Here is a 23,297-nt window from a genome sequence, read left to right as displayed (position 1 = left end):
CCAATGTTATTAACACAGAATAGAACTTGAAAAAATAGATTTACTATACATGTCCATAATTTAAGACTTTTTCTCTCATTTTTTTATTCCACATTTTTCTTATCTTTAAATACATACCTCGGTAAATGCAATTGTAACAGTTATTGTTATTACAATAATACTGTGACATTTGACCCCACTTTCATTAATTATTCAATAATTAATTGCAGAAATATTTGAACATTAATTCGTTTTTGTTAATTTATACATTTTTTGGTATTTATATACATTTATTTATAGATTTTATTTAGAATTTTATGTGAATGCTTTAAAATTGTTTTTTAACAATTCATTTATATATATATTTATATATATACACAAATTAAGTGGGTTTTTTATGTAGATATTTACGTATTTTATTTTATGTATTTAGGTGTTTTTTTCTCCAGCTGAATTTTAAGAGATGGTGTTCACATTCTCACCACATTCTCATACTTTATTAACTTTTAAAGAAAATACAGGAAAGCAAAAGTTGTGACAACACTTTGAGAGAAAATGTTAGATTTGAATGTACCCTTAGCGTCCTCACTAAGACTGAAAGAGTGTGGCTGGCAGATTCCTATTTAGTAGTTCGTTCAAACGAGTTTGTCGTGCAACTGTGTGAAAGTTTATACGCATGAAGGACTGACCAGATTAAAACTGATTATAGTGCACAACCTTGCGGTCAAATGGAGAAACACAATGCTTGGCTGTCTGATTCTCACAAACAACATAACGCTACATTTCGATTAAAAAATAAAATAAATAAACATACATGTTAAACTATTAATATAGTTGCAATTAAAATTACTGTGAACAAAGCACGCTTTTCTTTAAGGTTCTCGTTGGTTTACAAAATAAGCTTAATGCAAAATTGGATGATACATTTTTTTTGGAGTATAGACTATTTGCTATATATAGAAACGAAACATTTATAATTTATAGGTTTAATATAAAAGCCAAACAAAAATGTAATTGTAGACAGATCATTCAACAGGCAATAGTTGTCGTCGCAACTGTAATTGTACGACCCCTCATTTCTCTGTCAATGTTTATTTGGAAAAGTTTATTGCAAATTTAATAGCTTTGAATAATGACATTTTCATTAACAAACCATGCACACATTAATTCCTGCTTTGTCTTCTACAATAATAAGATAAAGACAAAATATCGGATTGTGTTCAGAACTGACAAATGTACAATGAGCAGTTATCAGTACTCCTTCAGTGTGAAAACCAGCAGATCTTTTGTTCCTGAACTCCTGATTCCCACTGCTGTTCTGATCCCAGTGCGATGAAGAGATCAGGGGTCACAGACGGACTGCAGGGTCAAAGGGCACCAAACGCAATATTACATTCACTGAGGTTGTGCAATAAACCATAAGGACTACTTTGGCTTCTAAACATTCAATATTTAGTTGTGTTTCCATGTATTACTAAATCTGTGGTCAAAGTAGGTGGTGTAATGACACTTTGACAGGTTTGGATATAGCTAATTGAAGAACACAGGCTTCACTAGTATGATAAAGTTACTCTGTATGTCACATAAAATTTTAAGAAAAGTGTTCAGTTTTGTGCTTAAATAATTATATCACTTGTTTAATATTCTCTAAAGAAAGTTGAGATATTTTATATAATAATAAGAGTATTTTGTACTGCATAGGAAAGTTTGAAATGCTGTAAAAGGTAAAATATTTCTTTGTGATCTAGAAAATCTTAAACTCTCCAAAAGTGTTATAGAAAACATTTTCAAATGTTGTTTTTATTTATATGCAATATTGTAAAAATGTACAATAAAGTTTTAACTGTGGGTCATTTTATAATTAGGATACCTTTCATGTTTATTGATGATGATGATTTTTTACTAGCAATTGTTTTCAGAAAATGTATCCATTAAGCGAAAATATACTGTAATCTTGCACAAATATTTTGGGCACGCTGTTTGCTTGAAAATGCAATGTTTTTGCAATGTTTGTGTTTTTTGAGTTAAAAAAAAATAATGCATAAAATGTTAAAGTCAAGATGATCTACATTCAATTTATTTCTACAATCTAAATGCTGTTGAAAAATAGATCCTGTTGAAATTACATTTTTGTTCAAATAAAAAAATATTTATTTTTGCTCATTACTAACCATATATCCCCCTGAAAGTGGAAAAATGGTTTATTCCATCCATAACTGCAGCATAGAGAAAACTGACTGTTTTTCCTTACAGAACTGACACTTTGGGTTTAACAGCATCTTTTAAGACTACAGCATCCGAGATGAAGGTGGGCATGTAGGAGAGAGGCAGCCAGAAGATCTTGGCATCCCAGCCTGGAGAATATCTGGTCCGAGGATGGACCGCAGCCACTGCATGCTCCATACAGCTGACCACCTTCATCAAATCTGAATCCAGCATCTTCTCATACCTCTCCTTAACCACTGTCTTTGCTGCAAACACAACCATAGGGACATAAGGAATGTGTATTAGCTTTCAGAACTAGTACTGCAAGCAGTTTGAAAGTGTGACTGTTATCTGAAAGGGGTAAATGTATTTAAACTCACTTCTGTCTATGTAATCACTGCCGTACTCATCCTTGACCTGCTGAGGCAATTTATTCCATAATCTCTGCAAATGGCTCTCAAAGATAGCAGAGTCAGTAACGCTTGTTTTGAATAATCCGGGTTCGATGCATAAAACCTTCACTCCAAACGGTGCCATGTTCCTCCTGGAGAAACACATTTAACAGTCAAAATAATAGCAATAATCAGGATAAAAGCACAGGAAAAGTAGAGATAAAGATAAACAGATAAAATTTACAGATATGAAAGAATGGAGTGTGGTAATATTGTTGGTTTGGTGGTCAATTTCAACTTCCCTAATTACATTTGTGCATGCTAGAAAATGTAAAACTAAATTTTGAGTAGGTGAAATAAATCTGAATTATTAACAATAATAATTGTATATATATATATATATATATATATATATATATATATATATATATATATATATATATATACACTGTATATATGTTTCTTAATTTTATATTTATATATATTTATATATATTATATATATATTTTTTATATATATATATATATATATATATATATATATATATATTTTTTTTTTTTTTTTTTTTTTTTAATAACTACAGTCTATGGCAGCCCATAGAACCGAATGCGGGAAAGTTGTAATGGTTAGATATTCTGATAGAGTGCCAACATTAAGTACACAAATTTTGGTGTGTCTAAGACATTCCTTCTAGCGCCACCAACTGTCCAAAATTTCACTTTAATTTTGTTAATAACTTTTTAACCGTAAGGCCAATCAATTCCTCTGATTTCTGAGCTAATGCCGATTTGATTGCACCCTATGAAGTCATTTTCCATTATAGAAATATGGCCGCCATTTAGAATTTTTTGAAAAACATACTTTTTCGAACTCGTCCTAGACGGTTTGTCCGATTCACACGAAAATTGAACCAGATCATCTTCAGTCAGTGCTGACCAAAAGTTATGCAACTCAAATTGATTTGTCAAACCGTTTTCGATAAACGCTCAAACTAATTTTACGTAGCGCTTACAAAAACAGTCGTAAGGCTGTATCTCTGCAACGATTTATCGTATTCAGACCAAACTTGGTACATGTCATAACAAGCATGACCTGAGGCTACATACTGCGTTTCGGTGCAGCATCACCTACTGGTCCGGAAATTTGAAAAATTGCTATTTTCGCTTATAACATCTAAACAGTTTGTCCAAAAATCATTTTACCATTTCGGCCATTTTGAATTTTGTGCTACAATGCTGTATTTTTTTAATGCATCAACGGATTGTTTTACGAAACATGGTATGGGTCATCATCACAATGTCCTGAAGGAGCGTGAGAAGTTTCGAAACAGCGCCACCTAGTGGTGATATTTTTTTTAATGTTTATAACTTTGGGTGTGGTCGACTTATTTTCACGAGACTCATCTAATTAGACTCCTGAAACCTTACTGAGTCCTACGATACCTAACATGCTAGGTTTCGCCTTACGGTCTGTGTAGCCTTGTGATTTAGCGCTTAAAAACCATTTGGCTATATCTTCGAAACCGCTTGTCTGATCGAGATGAAACCACCGTCAGAAGTTTGAAAACATAGGTCGATAGCTAAACACCAATGCCCAAATGCGAAAATATTGATAGTAAGAGGTAGTAATATTCAATCAAAGTCAAGAGTCAGTCATTTTTTACGTGTTTCTTCATATAAATGTCTATAACTCTGAAGTGAATTGAGATATTTTCACCAAAATTGACACACATATGTATGGTCTCACTCTGATGACACATAAAAAATGGTGGGACTTAGCCTCTTGGTGGCGCTATAATAGAACAAAACATGAAATTCCCATTGACTTCAATGCAGTTTTCTGAAATAGAATGCTATACTAAACAAATGCATTGGTGAAATATTATGAAACTCAGAATGTGCCATCAACACCATCCCCTGAAGGTACTCAAAATATTTCGAAACAGCGCCACATAGTGGTCAAAAGTTATCTTTTTCTTTTTCAAAAAGGCTAATAACTTTTGAATAAATCTGGCTATTGAAATGTAGCTGGTTTTAATAGATTCCTTGGGTCAAGCCAAGAACATAGATACCAAGTTTTCCTTATTTGGCCAAACTTCTTGTCCGCCATCTTGATTTTCAGTCAAAACCTACTTTTTCGAACTCCTCATCAACCGTTGGTCCGATTTTCACCAAAATTGAATCATATCATCTTAAGACTGAGCCACCTAAAATATATGGATTTCGTTTCGATATATGAAACGGTTCTCATTTAGAGCATCAACGAATTTGCTGGAAGGATGCCAACATGCATTTGAGGCTGTATCTCAGCAAAGCTTTGACATTTTTGCACCAAACATTGTATGTGTCATTGTCAACTCACACTGACCATTTCACACTAATTTGGTAACAGCGCCACCTATTGGTTACACGTGATAAGCCAATAAATCCTATTACTAGTTGTTGTGTTTATTGTTTTCAATCCATTTTGCCTAAAATAATCTTAAAACAGTTTTAATTACTCATTCCTGACGTTCTTCTGAAGCTTGCTTCTGTAGTGCTTGGTCCCGTTATTGATGCTTGCAGCTATATTATTGTGAACATTTTTCATGATGTAAATAATGCTTTTCTATTTTAAGATACATTCAAACAGATACATACACTCTAGTCTTCAGTGTCACATGATCCTTCAGAAATCATTCTAAAATGCAGATTTATTATCAGTGCTGGAAACTGTTGTGCTGCTTAAGATTTTTTCTTTTTCGAACTTGTGATACTTTTTTCAGAATTCTTTGATGAATAAAAAGAAAAGAAGAACATTTATTTAAAATAGAAATATTTTTCTAATAATATATACTATAGTTCAAAAGTTTGGGGTCAGTACATTTTTATTCTTTCTTTTTTTAAATAAAACTTTTAATTAGCTAGTATGTGTTACATTTTTAAGAAGATTTCTATTGTTAGAAAAGATTACTATTTTGGATAAATGCTGTTCCTTTTTTTTTTTTTTTTTACTTTTTATTAATCAAAAAATCCTGAAAAAAGTATGCAGTTTCCTGCACACCTGTTGCCCACATTGATAATTCTAATAATAAATCATTACTTTCACAGCCAGCAGCTGGTGTGCACTTGACAGCCACCAGAGGGCACGCTTCTGGATCATTGTTTGGAACTTCAGTTCCCATCACCCCTTGCACTTATTATTATTTCCATTACCAGGCTGTTGAGCCTGGTTTCTCCCAAGGTTTTTTTCTCCATTCTGTCACCGATGGAGTTTCGGTCCCTTGTCGCTGTCGCCTCTGGCTTGCTTAGTTGGGGTCACTTCATCTACAGCGATATCGTTGACTTGATTGCAAATAAAAACAGACACTATTTCAACTGAACAGAGATGACATAACTGAATTCAATGATGAACTGCCTTTAACTATCATTTTGCATTATTGAGACACTGTTTTCCAAATGAATGTTGTTCAGTGCTTTGACGCAATGTATTTTGTTTAAAGCACTATATAAATAAAGGTGATTGATTGATTGATTGATTGATTTACCCATTAGCTCACAGTAATATAAATAACCATGCTCACTTAGTCTTTTGTTGCTGCAGTATTGCTTCGGTTTCTTTGTGTTTTATGGATTCTGTGTTTGTGAAATACATCTTGCCAGTGTTTTTGCTCTGCTTTTTTTATCTTTGTTTTGGGACTAATAAACTACATTTGGATATTCTATGATTTCCCAAGTTTTCAGTGACAGATCGTGACAATTACAATGATTTCTTAAGAATCATGAGACACTTTATTCTGGAGTAACGGTTGATGGAAATTTAGCATTGCATAACAGAAATAAATAACATTTTAAAGGATATTAAAATAGAAACCATTATTTTATATTGTAATAAAATTTTGCAAGATTACCTTTTTTTCTGTATATTTGATCAAATAAATTCATCCTTGATGAGCATAAAAGACTTCTTTAAAAAACATACAAGTGTTACTGATCCCAAACTTAAACTTAGACCGGTAGTGTGTGTGCGTGTAACAAAATTGCTTAAACGTATGGGCAAACCTGAAAATATAAAAATAAAAGCTAATTCAAAATATGAATACATATTATAATAGGAATGAAGCTTAATAACAGCTTTTTTAAGGCATTGTAAACAACATTTTACATGTGTCTTAAGATTGTCTTGTTGCCCTGTGTTTGGACTCAAAAATTTACATTTAATTACTACATATATTTATAGAAACATAAGTCTTCAGGGGAAAGAGAAACTAAAATCCTAGTCTGCATAATTGTTTGATACAAGAATGCACGTTTTGGGGAGTTCTCTACACAGCCTCTTGCAGACTCCCTGGACATTTACTTAAACTTTCGTTATGATCGGTCATTCACAGTTGAAGCTATCAGCTTCTGTATTTCAGCTGCAGTCCTTTGTGCTGCCTAATCAGATATTTGTTGAATAAGTTAGCATTTACAGCAGACAACATGCTTGCCAAATTCTATGTACTTGACTGAATGGTTGCCGTGTTATCATGATGATTAATTGAATATGGTTTCATTTTGTGTGGACTTTGCATTCATAAAATATAAATGCATATGTCACACCCAAATAATATATTGGCTTGTATCTGAGAAATGCACTGAATTTTAATTTCTTTAACCAGTTTTTTGTTAAGTGGTTACTGGACATACTGACCTCAGACTGTCATTAAAAGCCTCTACTCCATACTTAGTAATGCAGTACGCTCCTCCCAGAGTACTGATCCTTCCAAGCACACTTGCCACATTGACCACTCTGCCCTTGGCCTTCTTAATGAGCGGTAACACGCTCAGAGTGACGTCAACAACCCCAATCAGATTGACATTGATCATCTGTTTGAATTCCTCAATTTCCAGCCAGTCATTGGGAGCAGTTGGGAAGGAGATTCCAGCGTTGTTGACCACAGCCCACAGACCTGCAAACACACACAACTCAATAAAACCATTTTATTACATCACAGGAGATTGCAAAATACACAGGAAGTGTGATGAGACATACATGTGATAAAACTACTTTAAATAAATTTAAAAATAACAATTAAATCAGTTTTGTTTAGATGACATTTCAAATACTGAGTTTTAATATCATCTGAGGTTTCTGGAAATATGTGTGTGTGTGTGTGTGTATATTGTGCATTACCCCCTGCATTGTGAATATGAAAGCATACAATTATAATCAAATATGTTAACTTAATTTCTTTGAATTTGGATTGTACTTTTAAAGTCAAATCTTGCAATACATGTTTAAATGCATCCATTTAAGATCAGGAATTAAATATGAAATGCATTCTTAATTACTTTAGATTTTAATTATGTCTCTTCTGCTCACCAAGGCTGCATTTATGTGCTCAAAATTACAGTAAAAACAGTAATATTGTGCACTATTATTATAATTTAAAATAGACATTTTCTATTTGAATATATTTTCAAACGTAGTTTATTCCTGTGATGCAAAGTTGAATTACTCCAGTCTTCAGTGTCTCTCTGTGACTTACCCTTCTCTCCCACCAGTGTTTTAATGGTTTCTGCAGCTTTTTTTATGCTATAATTATCAGTCACATCCAAATGAAGTGTTGTGAGTTTGTCAGAGCAGGACTTCTTCAGCTCAACTTCTCCCTTCTCCGTGTAGCAGCCAGCGATGACACGGAAACCCTTTGTGTCCAGGTGTTTGGCCAAAAGATTCCCAAACCCGGTGTCACAGCCTGTGATGTACACAAACTTCTCTGATTTATTGGGAACTCGTCCCAGTTCTCTGAACCACCGATAGACATAGAAGCAGACTATGAGACCTATAATGTACAGGAACATTTCTGCAAAAAAATAAATAAATAAAAACTAAGTACATACATACATATTCCACATACATTCATATATTTATATAAATACTTGCTTTTATAAGAAAAATTGATCCATATTCATGCAAAAAACCCAAAGAGAATGCATGTGGTCAAAGATCCGTTCATAAAGTACATGACCTAGTGAACCATTAACTTTTGGCTTAAGATTGTAAATCAGAAAGTAATCAGAAAGAGAGATTTCGTAGCAAAGCAAGTGTGTATGTTTCCTTATGTATTCATATTGGGCCTGTGCAAGCAAATGTTGTTTGATTGCTAAACACACGGAAGCCACGGTTCGAATCTGAATGAATCACTCGTTTGAATCGGATCTTGCAGAGATGGGGACTCGAGTTTGAGACTCGAACTCGAGTGCGACTTAAGTCGCACAAACAGTGACTTCAGACTCGACTTGAGACTCGTCCTCGAAAGACTTCAGACTCGACTCGGACTCGAGCTCCGGGACTCGTGAACAATGTTAATTTTTAGTAAACGTCAGATGAGCTCGCTGTTAGAGTTGTGACGTTCGCGAACGAACCGATTCTTTTGAACGGCTCATAAACATGAACGATGGGAGCCGAGTCACGGCTGGAGGGGAGCCGTTCTTTCTGTCGCTCTTTTTTCCTATGCGTGTTTCAGAGCGCGTGTTTCACACAGATGCACACAAATGAGCTCCTCCGCGAGACAGAACAGTTATAGGGGGAGGGGCGCACCCAGCGCAGGCCAACCCTTTATAGCGTGATGATATTAGTTATTAGTTGTGCACGCATCCTTCACGTGAGTACTCCAGTGGAAAAAAACCTGCGTGCCTCTGTCATTGGGTAGGAGCGGAGCCATGACGTTTTGCACAGATATTCATTGCAGCCCACTTTGTTTTTGTTCATTGACTTGAAGGGGCTGATGTCCTATTTGCAAAGTTTACAGTAGTAATAGTATGTAGACATTTCCATTTTATTTATTCTAATTTTATCTACTTTAAATATTTTTGGTTCTCTATCAAAATGTTCTTGTGTGGAAGTGTTTGTAGTAAAAGCTGTTTTGCACAGAAATTCATTGCAGCCGGCTTTGTTTTTGATGTTTATTTGTGAGTAGGTATTGTATGAATAACATAAGTCAGCGTAGCTTTGTTCATTCTTAAGCCAGACAAGAGGTGTGCAGCTATACAGCCAGGACAGACAGAAGGCCATTACTTAATCCATAAATGCAAAATACAGATATTAACTTAAAAGTAAAGCATTCTTGGTGTTTTTGTCATGTTGCAATAGCCTGTTTACACTGATTATATACCAAAATCAAAGTTGATATTGTATGCTAATAAATAGAGTTGTCATAATAACATATTACATGCTTTGAATTCCTTATATATAGCTATGCAGTGTTCTAAGCAGCTTGGATGGGTCGCTGTACGTGATGCAACATTTATTATAACCAGAGACTTAATATAATAAAGAGACTTGAGACTTGACTTGGACTCTAGCTCAGAGACTTGAGACTTGACTTGGACTCTAGCTCAGAGACTTGAGACTTGACTTGGACTCTAGCTCAGAGACTTGAGACTTGACTTGGACTCTAGCTCAGAGACTTGTGAGCATCTCTGGGATCTTGTCGAAATGAGCCAAGAAAGCAGCGAGTGAACTGGTTGGAATTTGAAACAATGTAGAATAAAGCATGACTACTTTGATTTTGAATAGCTACTAAAAGCAGTTAGGATGAACCAAAGACGCGACTGATTTGAAGGTACGTGAGTAAAATCTCGCAAATAAAAATTACTTTTTTGATAGTTTTATCAACAAACATACTGTTCGATTTTATACAATTTAATTTAATTATAACGAGCAAAAATGTTTATTAATTACAATAAGCTTCTTAATATCAATATTTACTTCATTATTTTAGGTTAGCTTTAAAAAAAAAAAGTATAATTTCGCTGTCGAGATCACTTGATTGCGTTCGAGGTGAAAGAACCGTGGAATCTGTTCTGAACCGGTTCTGTCCACATTAACTGTTTGAAAGAACCGATTCCCGGGAAAGATTCAGACTCCACTTCATTAATTGGGCCTGTAAATTAAATCGATGTCAACAATTGTGAACTTTTACACTGTACTGTTGCAAACTTGGAACAAATAAAAGAAAGAAACCAAGTTATTACAGTGTTGAAATGCCATTATAAAAAAGCGCGTAATCAGACAGCAGGACAACTCGAACATGTTCTGACAAACCCCATTCGCAAACACAATGCATTGACCAAAAACAGGAATTTGTTCACTTGAGTCTTTCTTCTAAATTAACTGTATAAACCAATTTTGCCTTATAGACTACTTACCCTTGCTTTATATGTCGGCTTTCTAAGATATCAGTTGCTAGAAACTAGTAGGTCGTCTAAGTACTTCAGAAATGTGTTTGTTCCTTCTGCTTCGTGTGCATCTGACACCGGTTCCTGGAATCCTGTAGTGTCCGCTATTGTGCAATATTGTGTAATAACTGTGCCGTGTTGCTCCTGCAGGGGGCGCTGCACGATCAGAAAGAGCCGGTCCCTTTCAGACGCAGTCTGAGATTCCGAAATGATTGGCTGCTGGTTGGAAATGTGACAGTCTCAATGGGAAAGTCAGATACATTTTCTCCAACTTTTTTCCCTTGCAAGTGCAAAGAAGCTTGTACTGATAGATGGTAATGCTGTTGGTATAGTTTATAGTATGGTATAGTTTTCTATGCATTAAATAATACACTAAAAACTCCAGGCAAAAGTCTTCATTAGGAATGATGTAATTTCTGTAATATATATATATATATATATATATATATATATATATATATATATATATATATATATATATATATATATATATATATATATATATATATATATATATATATATATATATATATATATATATATATATATATTAGGGGTTAAAAAAAAAAGAAAGCAAGCAAGAAAAAAAAAGGAAAAAACTATTTAGATTAGATTAGGTTTAACTGTATTGTCATTGCACATGTAAGGCACAAGACAACGAAATGCAGTTAGCATCTAACCAGAAGTGCAATAAGCAGTCAGTACAGAATATTCAAGGTCTAAAATATGATACAAATGTACAATAAATATACGGATAAGGCAGTATTATGGACATAATTTACAGATTTTAAATACTGTCAGCATGATATACAGATATAGGTGTACTATGAACATACTATACAGATGAATTATTTAAAAGTTATTTAAAAGTGTATCAATTACTATAAGTGTATATTTAAAAGTACACTATAGGCAGAAACTATGAACATATCAACATCATTTACACTAGTGTAAATGATGTCTATAAGGCAATGGACAGTAAAGTGCATAGAAAATATTTCAGTGTGCAAATTTCTTTACAGTTTTATTAACATTTAAATGTAGCTTTTTATTGTAATTTTAGTTTAAGTAATTTGTATTAGTTTTTATATTTAGATTTAATTGATCTCAGTTTTAATTTTCTAATTTCTTATTGTATTTTATGTCGATTAAATGCAACAATTTTAATTTTTATTTTATTAACTAAATTAACTATATATATATTTTTTTAATAGTTTTACCTTTAAATAGCAATAGGAACTGGTCCTTGGCATTGGATACATTTAGTCTGTGTTTGAGACTGACAACCCAAAAATATACAGGAACGGATCCAATAATTTCTATGAACAGGTACATTTCTAGTCAGTCGCTTTCTAGAGGTATGTACATCAAGATTTATATTGCCAGTCTAAGAATTCAGGCCTTTGAGTTGTATTTATATTGACTAAAGTTTACAAAGAATATTAATGTCTTGCTCTTTGTTACTCACGTTAACTAATGGGACCTTATTGTAAAGTGTTACCAGAATGCCTTTTACATCCACTAAAATGTAATATTAGTATATTAGTAAACTGGTGTTTCTATTACTTTTTTTTATTACTCTACTGATCTATGTCTCTCTTGATCGGTTGTGCAAGAAAATCTTTTTTTTTTTGTTTTTTTTTTTTTTGTTTTTAGTCCTGCTGATATAAATATTTTCAGATCTTTCAGAGTTTTTGAAAATGTACTGTTATGATAAGGATTGACGTAGGACGCACCCTCCCAAATTCTCCCAAAGCAAAGATGCTACTTATCAAGTGTCTTAAGTAGATCTTGGTAATGTTTTATGCTGCGCTCAGACTCCAAAGTTTGAAATCTCAAGTTTCTAATCAGTAGCTAAATTAAACAAGCTACTATAGAGATTATTTGCTCTGTAATCTAACTGGCTCATTTCTGTATTTTAATCTATTATGTACAGTATTTATTTTGTCCACCTGTTAATTATTCTTGTAATATTTAATCGGACAAAATCATGGGCAAAGAAGAATTAAGGATTCTTAAAGTGCCCCTATCATGAAAAGTTCATATTCTGGTTTTGGGAGTCCCCAACAAAAGCTTGGCATACATGCAAGGTCAAAAAAACTTTCACTGTCTTATAATATGCATTTATATTTACCTTATTTGCTCAATGACTCCCAAACGATTCGCTCAACGCTTCATTTTTAAAAACCCCGCCTTTGCATGATGCTAATCTGCGGTGATTGGTCTGATTTCTTTTCCATCTATAAAAGCAGCGTTTGTGAGCACAGTGCTGCTTTGTTTACAGCCGTTACCAGGGAAACCACTGTTTTTACCACTCCAAAAGTATGGGGTTATATCTCTGCTACAATTTTGAGCACGAAAGAGTATATTTTGAGTGTACAAAAGTGCATTCTTCAAATGCCAAGTTTTGTGGAGAAAATGTTCATCTCACAAGAAAGAAAGTATTTTACTCAAAAAATCTATTTTGGATGTAAAATAAAGTTTTTGGGTTTGTGCAGACCTTCTCTTTTGTGCATGCAACATTTCACTACCTTGCTCACCTGATGCCTGCCCTCAGTCCTCTCTAAATGCAGACAGTTTGCTTGCTCAACACGACCCAATATGTGTTAAAATATGCCATAATTCCAGCCAATCAAAGACGAAGCTGCTAAATACTGATTGGCTGATTTGACAACCAAGCTTGCGCAAAAGAGAAGGTCTGCACACATTAAATAAAAAACTTATTTTAATATGCAAAATTATTTTTTTGTGCGCTCAAAGTACTTTCTTCTTTGATAAATGAACATTTTCTCCACAAAACTTAGTTTGTGCGCATGCAGAATGCACTTTTGCATGCTCAAAATATAATCTCTCGTGCTCAGAATTGTGGCAGAGAAATAACTCCAGAAGGGGCACCTAGTGACAAAGAATGAATTTGTAATTTCAATCAGATCACGCAAAAAGACAAGTGGGCGGGGAATATCTTAATGTTTCATGTTGACGTCAATGATTCACAGTCAACTCTTTCTTTTGAGAGACAATAAGTTTATACACAGCACACTTTCAGATTTAAAACTTTGCAGGATGTTTTCCTTCACTTAGAGCTGCATTGCATGAAAGGTCATTTTCAAATATCCATAATAAGGGTACTTTAATATTCAGTAACTAGATCTGTTATATAATCACTATGAAATGCCAGGTTAAAAATAGAAGGTAAAGAGTTATTGTCTCTGTAGTTAATCACACATGCATTATGACTACAGTCAGATAAGACTTAATGCTTTGTTGTTGTTGTTTTTTTCATTAGTTTGTGTGATTTGATGCTGTTGGGAAGTTAAAACTGGCTAAACTTGTCCTTTTCTGTAAAACCACATCAGATGCGACCTGCAGAACGAAGAACTGAAGAATGAAGAAGAATAAAAGTGAAGACTCTCCAAGGGACTGTGTAGATAAAACCACAAAATCATATAAAGCTGATGAAGGTATCAACTGTAGTGTGCTGTATTTAATTTTAATTGCAAAATATTAAATGTTTTACTATGTGCAACTAATTTTTTTTATATTCTTACAATGCAGATGCTGACCTCAAGTAAGTTTTTTGTTTTTATTTCTTGAATTCTTTCAATATGTATATGATATGGCAAAAATGCCACAGAAAGTGACACGTTTAAAACGTGAGGGCAAACAATGATTTCATCATCTGCTTAAGTAATTTTTTGCTTAAGTAATCATATCACTTGTTTAATATTCTCTAAAGAAAGTTGAGATATTTTATATAATATTAAGAGAATTTTGTACTGCATGGGAAAGTTTGAAATGCTGTAAAAGTAAGGGAAAACTCTCCAAAAGTGTTACAGAAAATATTTTTAAATTTTGTTTTTATTTATATGCAATATTGTAAAAATGTTGTTTTAATTGTGGGTCATTTTATAATTAGGGTACCTTTCATGTTTATTGATAATGATAATTTTTTTCAGAAATATATTTCATCCATTAAGTGAAAACATAATGTAATCTCACACAAATATTTTGGGCACACTGTTTGCTTGAACATGCCTATTTTTAGAAATGTTCGTGTTTTTTGAGTAAAAAAATAATAATGCATAAAATGAAGTGAAAGTGACATTCAGCCAAGTATGGTGACCCATACTCAGAATTTGTGCTCTGCATTTAACCCATCCGAAATGCACACACACAGAGCAGTGAACACACACACACACACACACACACACACTGTGAGCACACACCCGGAGCAGTGGGCAGCCATTTATGCTGCGGCGCCCGGGGAGCAGTTGGGGGTTCAGTGTCTTGCTCAAGGGCACCTAAGTCGTGGTGTTGAAGGTGGAGAGAGAGCTGTTCATGCACTACCCCCACCCACAATTCCTTCCGGCCCGAGACTCGAACTCACAACCCTTCGATTGGGAGTCCGACACTCTAACCATTAGGCCACGACTTCCCCAAAGATGTTAAAGATTTTAAAGTCAAGATGATATATATTCAATTTATTTCTACAATCTAAATGCCATTGAAAATTATATTTTAGAGTTAGAGATAAACAGAGTTTAAATTAAATTTTCGTTCAAATAAGAAAATATTTATTTTTGCTCATTACTAACCATACATCCCCCTTAAAGTGGAAAAATGGTTTATTCCATCCATAACTGCAGCATAGAGAAAACTGACTGTTTATCCTTACAGAACTGACACTTTTGGATTAACAGCATCTTTTAAGACTACAGCATCCGAGATGAAGGTGGGCATGTAGGAGAGAGGCAGCCAGAAGATCTTGGCATCCCAGCCTGGAGAATATCTGGTCCGAGGATGGACCGCAGCCACTGCATGCTCCATACAGCTGACCACCTTCATCAGATCTGAATCCAGCATCTTCTCATGCTTCTCCTTAACCACTGCCTTTGCTGCAAACACATCCATAGGGACATAAGGAATGTGTATTAGCTTTCAGAACTAGTACTGCAAGCAGTTTGGAGCTGTGACTGTTATCTGAATGGGGTTATTGGATTTAAACTCACTTCTGTCTATGTAATCACTGCCGTACTCATCCTTGACCTCCTGAGGCAATTTATTCCATAATCTCTGCAAATGGCTCTCAAAGACAGCAGAGTCAGTAACAGTTGTTTTGAAGAATCCGGGTTCGATGCATAAAACCTTCACTCCAAACGGTGCCATGTTCCTCCTGGAGAAACACATTTAACAGTCAAAAGCAGCAATAATCAGGATACAAGCACAGGAACAGTAGAGCTAAAGATAACTTCCCCAATTACATTTGTGCAGAGAGAATTTATTACTGTAAAAACTAAATAATTTTGCGTAGGTGAAATAAAGTTGAATTATTATTAATAGTAAAAATAATTGTATATATAATATTTCTTACTTTTATATATAGATCGAAACAGGATTTTTTTAACAGGATTTTCTTATGCTCACCAGGCTGCATTTATTTGATCCAAAAAAAAAAAGAAAAAAAGAAAGAAAATGTGATAACAAAGATTTCTATTGTTAGAAAATATTTATATTTTGGATAAATGCTATTCTTTTTTACGGAGCCCCTCTGGTCCCACTTTGTCAAAAAAATAAAAACTTATAAATTATAATTTAGAATTATAAAGGACTATGGATATGCAGCCTACAAGATTTACATTATAGTATTAACATAATTGATTGTGATGAACAGTACTAGTAAATAAATAGAAGCAGAACTGCAGCAAACTATATTACACTGAATATTAAAACAGAGACTATTGCACAGATATTGCATTACAGTTAAAGTTACCAAGAACAGGAGGCTAAAAGAATAGTAAACACAGTTTATTGAGGCACAAGCAGAGGAGCAGGTAGTGCACGGTGAGGTAATGGTGCTGGAGGTAGTGATAATGGGATCCGTTGGTGGAGAATTCAAGAGGTAGTGGACACATACACGCACATGATGGACACTTGGAGATCGCTGGAGAGAGAGATAGTTAGCCCTTAGAGTAGAAAGATAGTTAGCCCTTAGAGTAGGCATGCAGGTTAGACCTTATTGCAAATGAGACCGGACGCTGACTGGGTGCGTGTGTGTGGTATTTATGTGAACTGGTGATTGCAGGTGGATGAGGAGCAGGTGCGAGTGATTAGTACTCAGGTGAGGGAGTGTGCTGTGATTGATTGTTGATGGAACCTGGTGTGTCTGTTACAGTACCCCACTCCCCACGGCCCGCTCCTGAGGGCCGAGGACCCCGACGACATGGTGGACATCCTCTTCCTTGTGGAGCCAGTCTTGATTGGAGTGGAAGGTGTCTAGTAAGTTCGGATCCTGGATGTCGTTGCATGGGACCCATGAGCGTTCCTCTGGACCGTATCCTTCCCAGTCCACTAGATACTCAAGTTGTCCAACATGCTGCCGGGAGTCCAGGATGTCATGAACCTCATAGGCAGCTCCGTCATCAAGGAGGAAAGGAAGAGGGGCTTCGGCTACGCTAGGCTCTTTAGAGGGAGAAACAGAAGGATGGTAAGGTTTGAGGAATGAGACATGGAAAGAGGCATGGTAGGCGCAGGCGGATGTCACGGGTTGACAGCCTTCTGTCCAGGTTGGTATGCTGGAGCGTCTGAGCCGCGAAGGTTGGCTGTCATCCTGTGCTTACGTATGGCACGTTGTAGTTGGTGGTGGGCCGCATCCCAGACCCTCTCGCTCTCTCTTCACCAGTAGTAGATCGATGGGACATCTGAGGGTTCTCCTGACCATGGGAAGAGTGGTGGTTGGTAGCCGAGCATGCACTGGAATGGAGTGAGTCTGGTGGTAGGCTGTCGTAGGGAGTTCTGTGCATACTCGACCCACCCTAAGAACTGATTCCAAGAGTTCTGGTGGCCATGGCAGAAGGTACGCAGAAAGCGGCCGATCTCCTGAAACTTCCTCTCTGTCTGCCCGTTAGACTGGGGATGGTAACCAGAGGACAGGCTGACGGCCACACCTAGGAGTGAGTTACTATAACTAGGATACAAGTGTTGTTATCAGAGGGAGGCAGATTTGTGATGAAGTCCACACCTAGGTGTGACCACGGGCAGTTCGGGATGGGCAGAGGGAGGAGCTTGTCTGATGGTAGGTGGCGTGGACTCTTGGAGATGGCGCTGTCTTTACATCCATGGAGTTCTTTGATGGTGGTTGGAGTGGGCCAGTTCCTGACAGCGTCCACCTTCCCCTCGTCCATCCGGATGCCACTGCTGTCGATGTTATACCCAATGAACTGCACTGAGGGCTAATGGAAGGAGCATTTCTCGGCCTTGAGGTATAGGTGGAAGGCCTATACCTATTGGTGAATACAGTGGCACCATGGAGATGTTCCAGGGCAGCTGGGACGAGAGGAAGGGGATAGCGGAATTTTACAGTGACGTTGTTGATTGGTTGGTGATTGAACCTTGCGTGTCTGTTACAAGTACAGGGTCCAGTTTAATAACAAAGGGTCCATGTTTCAGACACTTCACTATCTTGAGGCCACGAGTTAGTATCCTGAGGCCACGAGTTAGTATCTTGAGGCCACGAGTTAGTATCTTGAGGCCACGAGTTACTTATCTTGAGGCCACCAGTTACTTATCTTGAGGCCACGGTTACTTATCCTGAGGCCACGAGTTAGTATCTTGAGGCCACAAGTTACTTATCTTGAGGCCACCAGTTACTTATCTTGAGGCCACAAGTTACTTATCTTGAGGCCATGGTTACTTATCTTGAGGTCACGAGTAAGTATCTTGAGGACACTAACCTATAGAGAGAAACCTGTGTGTGTGTGTGTGTGTGTGTGTGCGTGTTATTATAAAAATACTGAATTTTGAATTGTTGGCAACAATCTGTAATAAGTTTAAGTTCAAGTTTACTGAAATAAGAATATTAAAAACAAAAACAACATAACAAAATTGCTGAAACTTATGGGCAAACCTGAAAATATAAAAATAAAAGCTAATTCCAAATATGCTAAATGCTGAAATAACAGCTTTTTTAAGGCACTGTAAACAAAAATTTACATGTGTTTTAAGATTGTCTTGTTGCCCTGTGTTTGGACAAATTTGACATAAACTACATATATTTATAGAAACATAAATATTCAGGGGAAAGATAAACTAATATCCTAGTCTGCATAATTTTTTATACAAGAATGCACCTTTAGGGGAGTTCTCTACACAGCCTTTTTCAGACTCCCTGGACATTTACTTAAACTTTCGTTATGATTGGTCATTCACAGTTGAAGCTATCAGCTTCTGTATTTCAGCTGCAGTCCTTTGTGCTGCCTAATCAGATATTCGTTGAATAAGTTAGCATTTACAGCAGACAACATGCTTGCCAAATTCTATGTACTTGACTGAATGGTTGCTGTGTTATCATGATGATTAATTGAACATGGTTTCATTTTGTGTGGACTTTGCATTCATAAAACATATGCTGATAAATGCATATGCCACACCCAAATAATATATTGGCTTGTATCTGAGAAATGCATTGAATTATAATTACTTTGACCAGTTTTTTCAGGAGGTATCAAAATATAAAAAATAAGTAAGTGGTTACTGGACATACTGACCTCAGACTGTCATTAAAAGCCTCTACTCCATACTTAGTAATGCAGTACGCTCCTCCCACAGTACTGATCCTTCCAAACACACTGGCCACATTGACCACTCTGCCCTTGGCCTTCTTAATGAGCGGTAACACGCTCAGAGTGACGGCAACAACCCCAATCAGATTGACATTGATCATCTGTTTGAATTCCTCAATTTCCAGCCAGTCATTGGGAGCAGTTGGGAAGGAGATTCCAGCGTTGTTGACCACAGCCCACAGACCTGCAAACACACACATCTCAATAAAACCATTTTATTACATCACAGGAGATTGCAAAATACACAGGAAGTGTGATGAGACATACATGTGATAAAACTACTTTAAATAGATAAAAAATAACAATTAAATCAAGTTGGTTTAGATGACATTTCAAATACTGATATTTAATATAATCTAAGGTTACACAGGTGTGTGTGTGTGTGTGTGTGTGTGTGTGTGTGTGTGTGTGTGTGTGTGTGTGTGTGTGTGTGTGTGTATGTGTGTATTGTGCATTACCCCCTGCATTGTGAATATGATAACATACAATTATAATCAAATATGTTAACTTAATTTCTTTGAATTTGGATTGTAATTTTAAAGTCAAATCTTGCAATACATGTTTAAATGCATCCATTTAAGATCAGGAATTAAATATGGAATGCATTCGTAATTACTTTAGATTTTAATTATGTCTCTTCTGCTCACCAAGGCTGCATTTATGTGCTCAAAAATACAGTAAAAACAGTAATATTGTGCACTAATATTATAATTTAGAATAGACATTTTCTATTTGAATATATTTTCAAACGTAGTTTATTCCTGTGATGCAAAGTTGAATTACTCCAGTCTTCAGTGTCTCTCTGTGACTTACCCTTCTCTCCCACCAGTGTTTTAATGGTTTCTGCAGCTTTTTTTATGCTATAATTATCAGTCACATCCAAATGAAGTGTTGTGAGTTTGTCAGAGCAGGACTTCTTCAGCTCAACTTCTCCCTTCTCCGTGTAGCAGCCAGCGATGACACGGAAACCCTTTGTGTCCAGGTGTTTGGCCAAGAGATTCCCAAACCCGGTGTCACAGCCTGTGATGTACACAAACTTCTCTGATTTATTGGGAACTCGTCCCAGTTCTCTGAACCACCGATAGACATAGAAGCAGACTATGAGACCTATAATGTACAGGAACATTTCTGCAAAAAAAAAAGTGCATATATATATATATATATATATATATATATATATATATATATATATATATATATATATATATATATATATATATATATATATTTGTTTTTATAAGAAAAATGGATCCAGATTCATGCAAAAAACCCAAAGAGAATGCATGTGGTCACAGATCATAAAGTACATGACGTATTGAACCATTAACTTTTTTATTAAATCGATATCAACAATTGTGAACTTACATGGTACTGTTGCAAACTTTGAATGAATAAAAGAAAGAAACCAAGTTGTTACAACATTGAAATGCCATTATAAGAAAGAGCTTGACAATTCACAATACACAAACACAATGCATGCATCAAAAACAGGAATTTGTTCACTTGAACCTTTCTTCAAAATTAACTCTATAAACCAATTTTGCCAGACTACTTACCCTTGCTTTAGATGTCAGCTTTCTAAGATATCTGTTGCTAGAATCTAGTCAGTCGTCTCAGTACTTCAGGCAGGGCTGCCAACTTCTGAGTTCAGGTTATAGTGAGATTTTGGGGGCAGGGCTTTGTTATGGGAGAGGGGCTTATGGAGGGGCGTGGCTTGGTGTGGAAAAAAATATAAACACAAAATCCTTGCATTAGCAGAAGTGTATCAAGTATATTGATTGTCAAAGTATTTGGTATCTGTACGGAATATCTTGGGAGATTTACGTTACATTTAATTTTCACAAACATTTTACAGAAATAGGATTAACATCCATACTGACACCACCACCAGTCAAATATATGGACATGATTGATGAGTTGTGGTTGATATTAATAAAATCTTTTTAACGATTTTTAAAGCTAGATCATTTGAACAAAATAAATACAAAACGAAATAAATAAAACAAAATAGGATGCTTTGAAAAATCTCACAGACTTCACATTAGCTTATCACAATAGCTTATCACGCCTCCAGGAGCTCGCCTTTTTCCGGAAAGAATTGGAAATCTGTATTTTTCTTTTAGAAATATGATAAAAATAAAGACTTTTTGGATATATGAAGGATGCAGTACTACTCTATAGGTACTCAAGATTATTATGAGATTAGGTGAAACTGTTTACGTTTTGTACCCTTTAAAGGGTTAGTTCATCGAAAAATCTAAATTATGTCATGTCATTAAAACATGTTGTTCCAAACCCGTGAGACCTCCGTTTATCTTCAGAACACAGTTTAAGATATTTTTAGGTTTAGTCAGAGAGCTCTCAGTCCCTCCATTGAAACTGTGTGTCCGGTATACTGTCCATGTCCAGAAAGGTAAGAAAAACATCATCAAAGTAGTCCATGTGACATCAGAGGGTCAGTTAGAATTTTTTGAAGCATCGAAAATACATTTTCGTCCAAAAATAGTCTTCTCTTCCGTGTCTGTTGTGAGAGAGTTCAAAACAAAGCAGTTTGTGATATCTGGTGCCCGAAAAAATCATTTGATGTCAACGGATCTTTTTGAACCAGTTCACCAAATCGAACTGAATCGTTTTAAACAGTTCGCGTCTCCAATACGCATTAATCCACAAATGACTTTAGCTGTCAACATTTTTAATGTAGCTGACACTCCCTCTGAGTTCAAACAAACCAATATTCCGGAGTAATTCATTTACTGAAACAGTACACTGACTGAACTACTGTAAAGAGAGAACTAAAGATGAACACCGAGCTGAGCCAGATAACGAACAAAACATTGACTCGTTCATGAGTCAAGAACCGGTGCATCAGTTTTTGGATCACCAGTACTTCTTTCGGACAGTTCGATTCAATAAACCGGTTGAAGAAAACGGTTCACTGGTTCTTTTGTGCTCGACGGAATGGCATCATTGGCGAATATCATACATCATTGGTCATGGCAAGGTAAGCAACGATCGACACGACGATTCCTTAGTTTGCAAAGTAAATGCACAAACCACACCCCATAGTCCGAATGCCATATACTTCAGGAATGTGTTTGTTCTTTCGGCTTCGTGTGCATCTGACACCGGTTCCTGAAGTGTCCACTATTGTGTAATAACTGAGACTTGTTATAGCACTTATGCACACACATATTGCATTGTTTTGTTGTTTTTGATTGCTTCCACTGTCATCATTTTTAAGTCGCATTGGATAAAAGCGTCTGCTAAATGAATAAATGTAAATGCAAATATATATATTAGGTTTTAAAAAATGCAAGGAAAAAACACTTGCAGATTAGATTAGATTCAACTTTATTGTCAGTGTACAGGGCAACGAAATGCAAATAGCATCTAACCAGAAATGCAATAAGCAGTGAGTATAGAATATGCAATGTCTACAATATGTTACAAATGTACAATAAATATACGAGTAAGGCAGTATATTTACATACATAATTTACAGATTTTAAATACTATAAGCATGATATACAGATAGGTGTACTATGAACATATATAGAGATGGATTATGTAAAAGTGTATGTACACTATAGGCAGAAACTATGAACATATGAACATCATTTACACTAGTGCAATGGACAGTAAAGTGCATAAAAAATATTTCAGTGTGCAAATTTCTTTATAGTTTTAGTAATTATTAATATTTAAAATTAGCTTTTTATTGTAATTTTTGTGTAAGTCATTTTTATTAGTTTTTATAGATTTAATTCATCTCAGTTTTAATTTTATAATTTCTAATTGTTTTTACGTTGATTAAATGTAACATTTCTAATTGTAATTTTATTAACTAAATATATATTTTTCAACAGTTGTACCTTTAAATAACAATAGGAACTGGTCCTTAG

General features: G+C 35.3%; 1 protein-coding gene across 3 annotated transcripts; it reads right to left on the bottom strand.

Annotated features, from left to right (window-relative positions):
* Positions 1–457: 457 nt before the first annotated feature.
* On the bottom strand, positions 458–20,971 carry LOC113108270 (retinol dehydrogenase 7-like). 3 transcript variants are annotated; one of them, XM_026271199.1, is made up of 5 exons: positions 20,952–20,971; positions 20,209–20,523; positions 19,321–19,579; positions 15,787–15,950; positions 458–2,450 (listed from the first exon to the last, which is right to left on the bottom strand). In XM_026271199.1, the coding sequence occupies exons 2-5, from the start codon at positions 20,519–20,521 to the stop codon at positions 2,227–2,229; spliced, it is 960 nt and encodes a 319-aa protein (XP_026126984.1). In that variant the 5' UTR covers positions 20,522–20,523; positions 20,952–20,971; the 3' UTR covers positions 458–2,226. The 3 variants fall into 3 exon arrangements, with proteins under 3 accessions (XP_026126984.1, XP_026126982.1, XP_026126983.1); XM_026271197.1 differs by lacking the exons at positions 15,787–15,950; positions 19,321–19,579; positions 20,209–20,523; positions 20,952–20,971 and adding exons at positions 2,565–2,728; positions 7,248–7,506; positions 8,086–8,400; positions 10,748–10,906 and having other exon boundaries at positions 1,064–2,450; XM_026271198.1 differs by lacking the exon at positions 458–2,450 and adding an exon at positions 15,387–15,672 and having other exon boundaries at positions 20,952–20,970.
* Positions 20,972–23,297: the final 2,326 nt, after the last annotated feature.

Source organism: Carassius auratus, chromosome 9, assembly GCF_003368295.1.
Source record: "Carassius auratus strain Wakin chromosome 9, ASM336829v1, whole genome shotgun sequence".
NCBI lineage: Eukaryota > Metazoa > Chordata > Actinopteri > Cypriniformes > Cyprinidae > Carassius > Carassius auratus.
Note: the sequence above shows the minus strand (reverse complement) of the source record. Positions and strands in the feature narration are given on the sequence as shown.

Bases quoted from the DNA above. Each gene is read 5' to 3' on its own strand.
- LOC113108270 (XM_026271199.1), bottom strand. From the start codon at position 20,521: ATGTTCCTGTACATTATAGGTCTCATAGTCTGCTTCTATGTCTATCGG. The intron at 19,580-20,208 runs GTAAGTCACAGA...GTGTGTTTGCAG, and splicing joins AACACTGGTGGGAGAGAAGG to GTCTGTGGGCTGTGGTCAAC. The intron at 2,451-15,786 runs GTGAGTTTAAAT...TTGTGTTTGCAG, and splicing joins CAGTGATTACATAGACAGAA to CAAAGACAGTGGTTAAGGAG.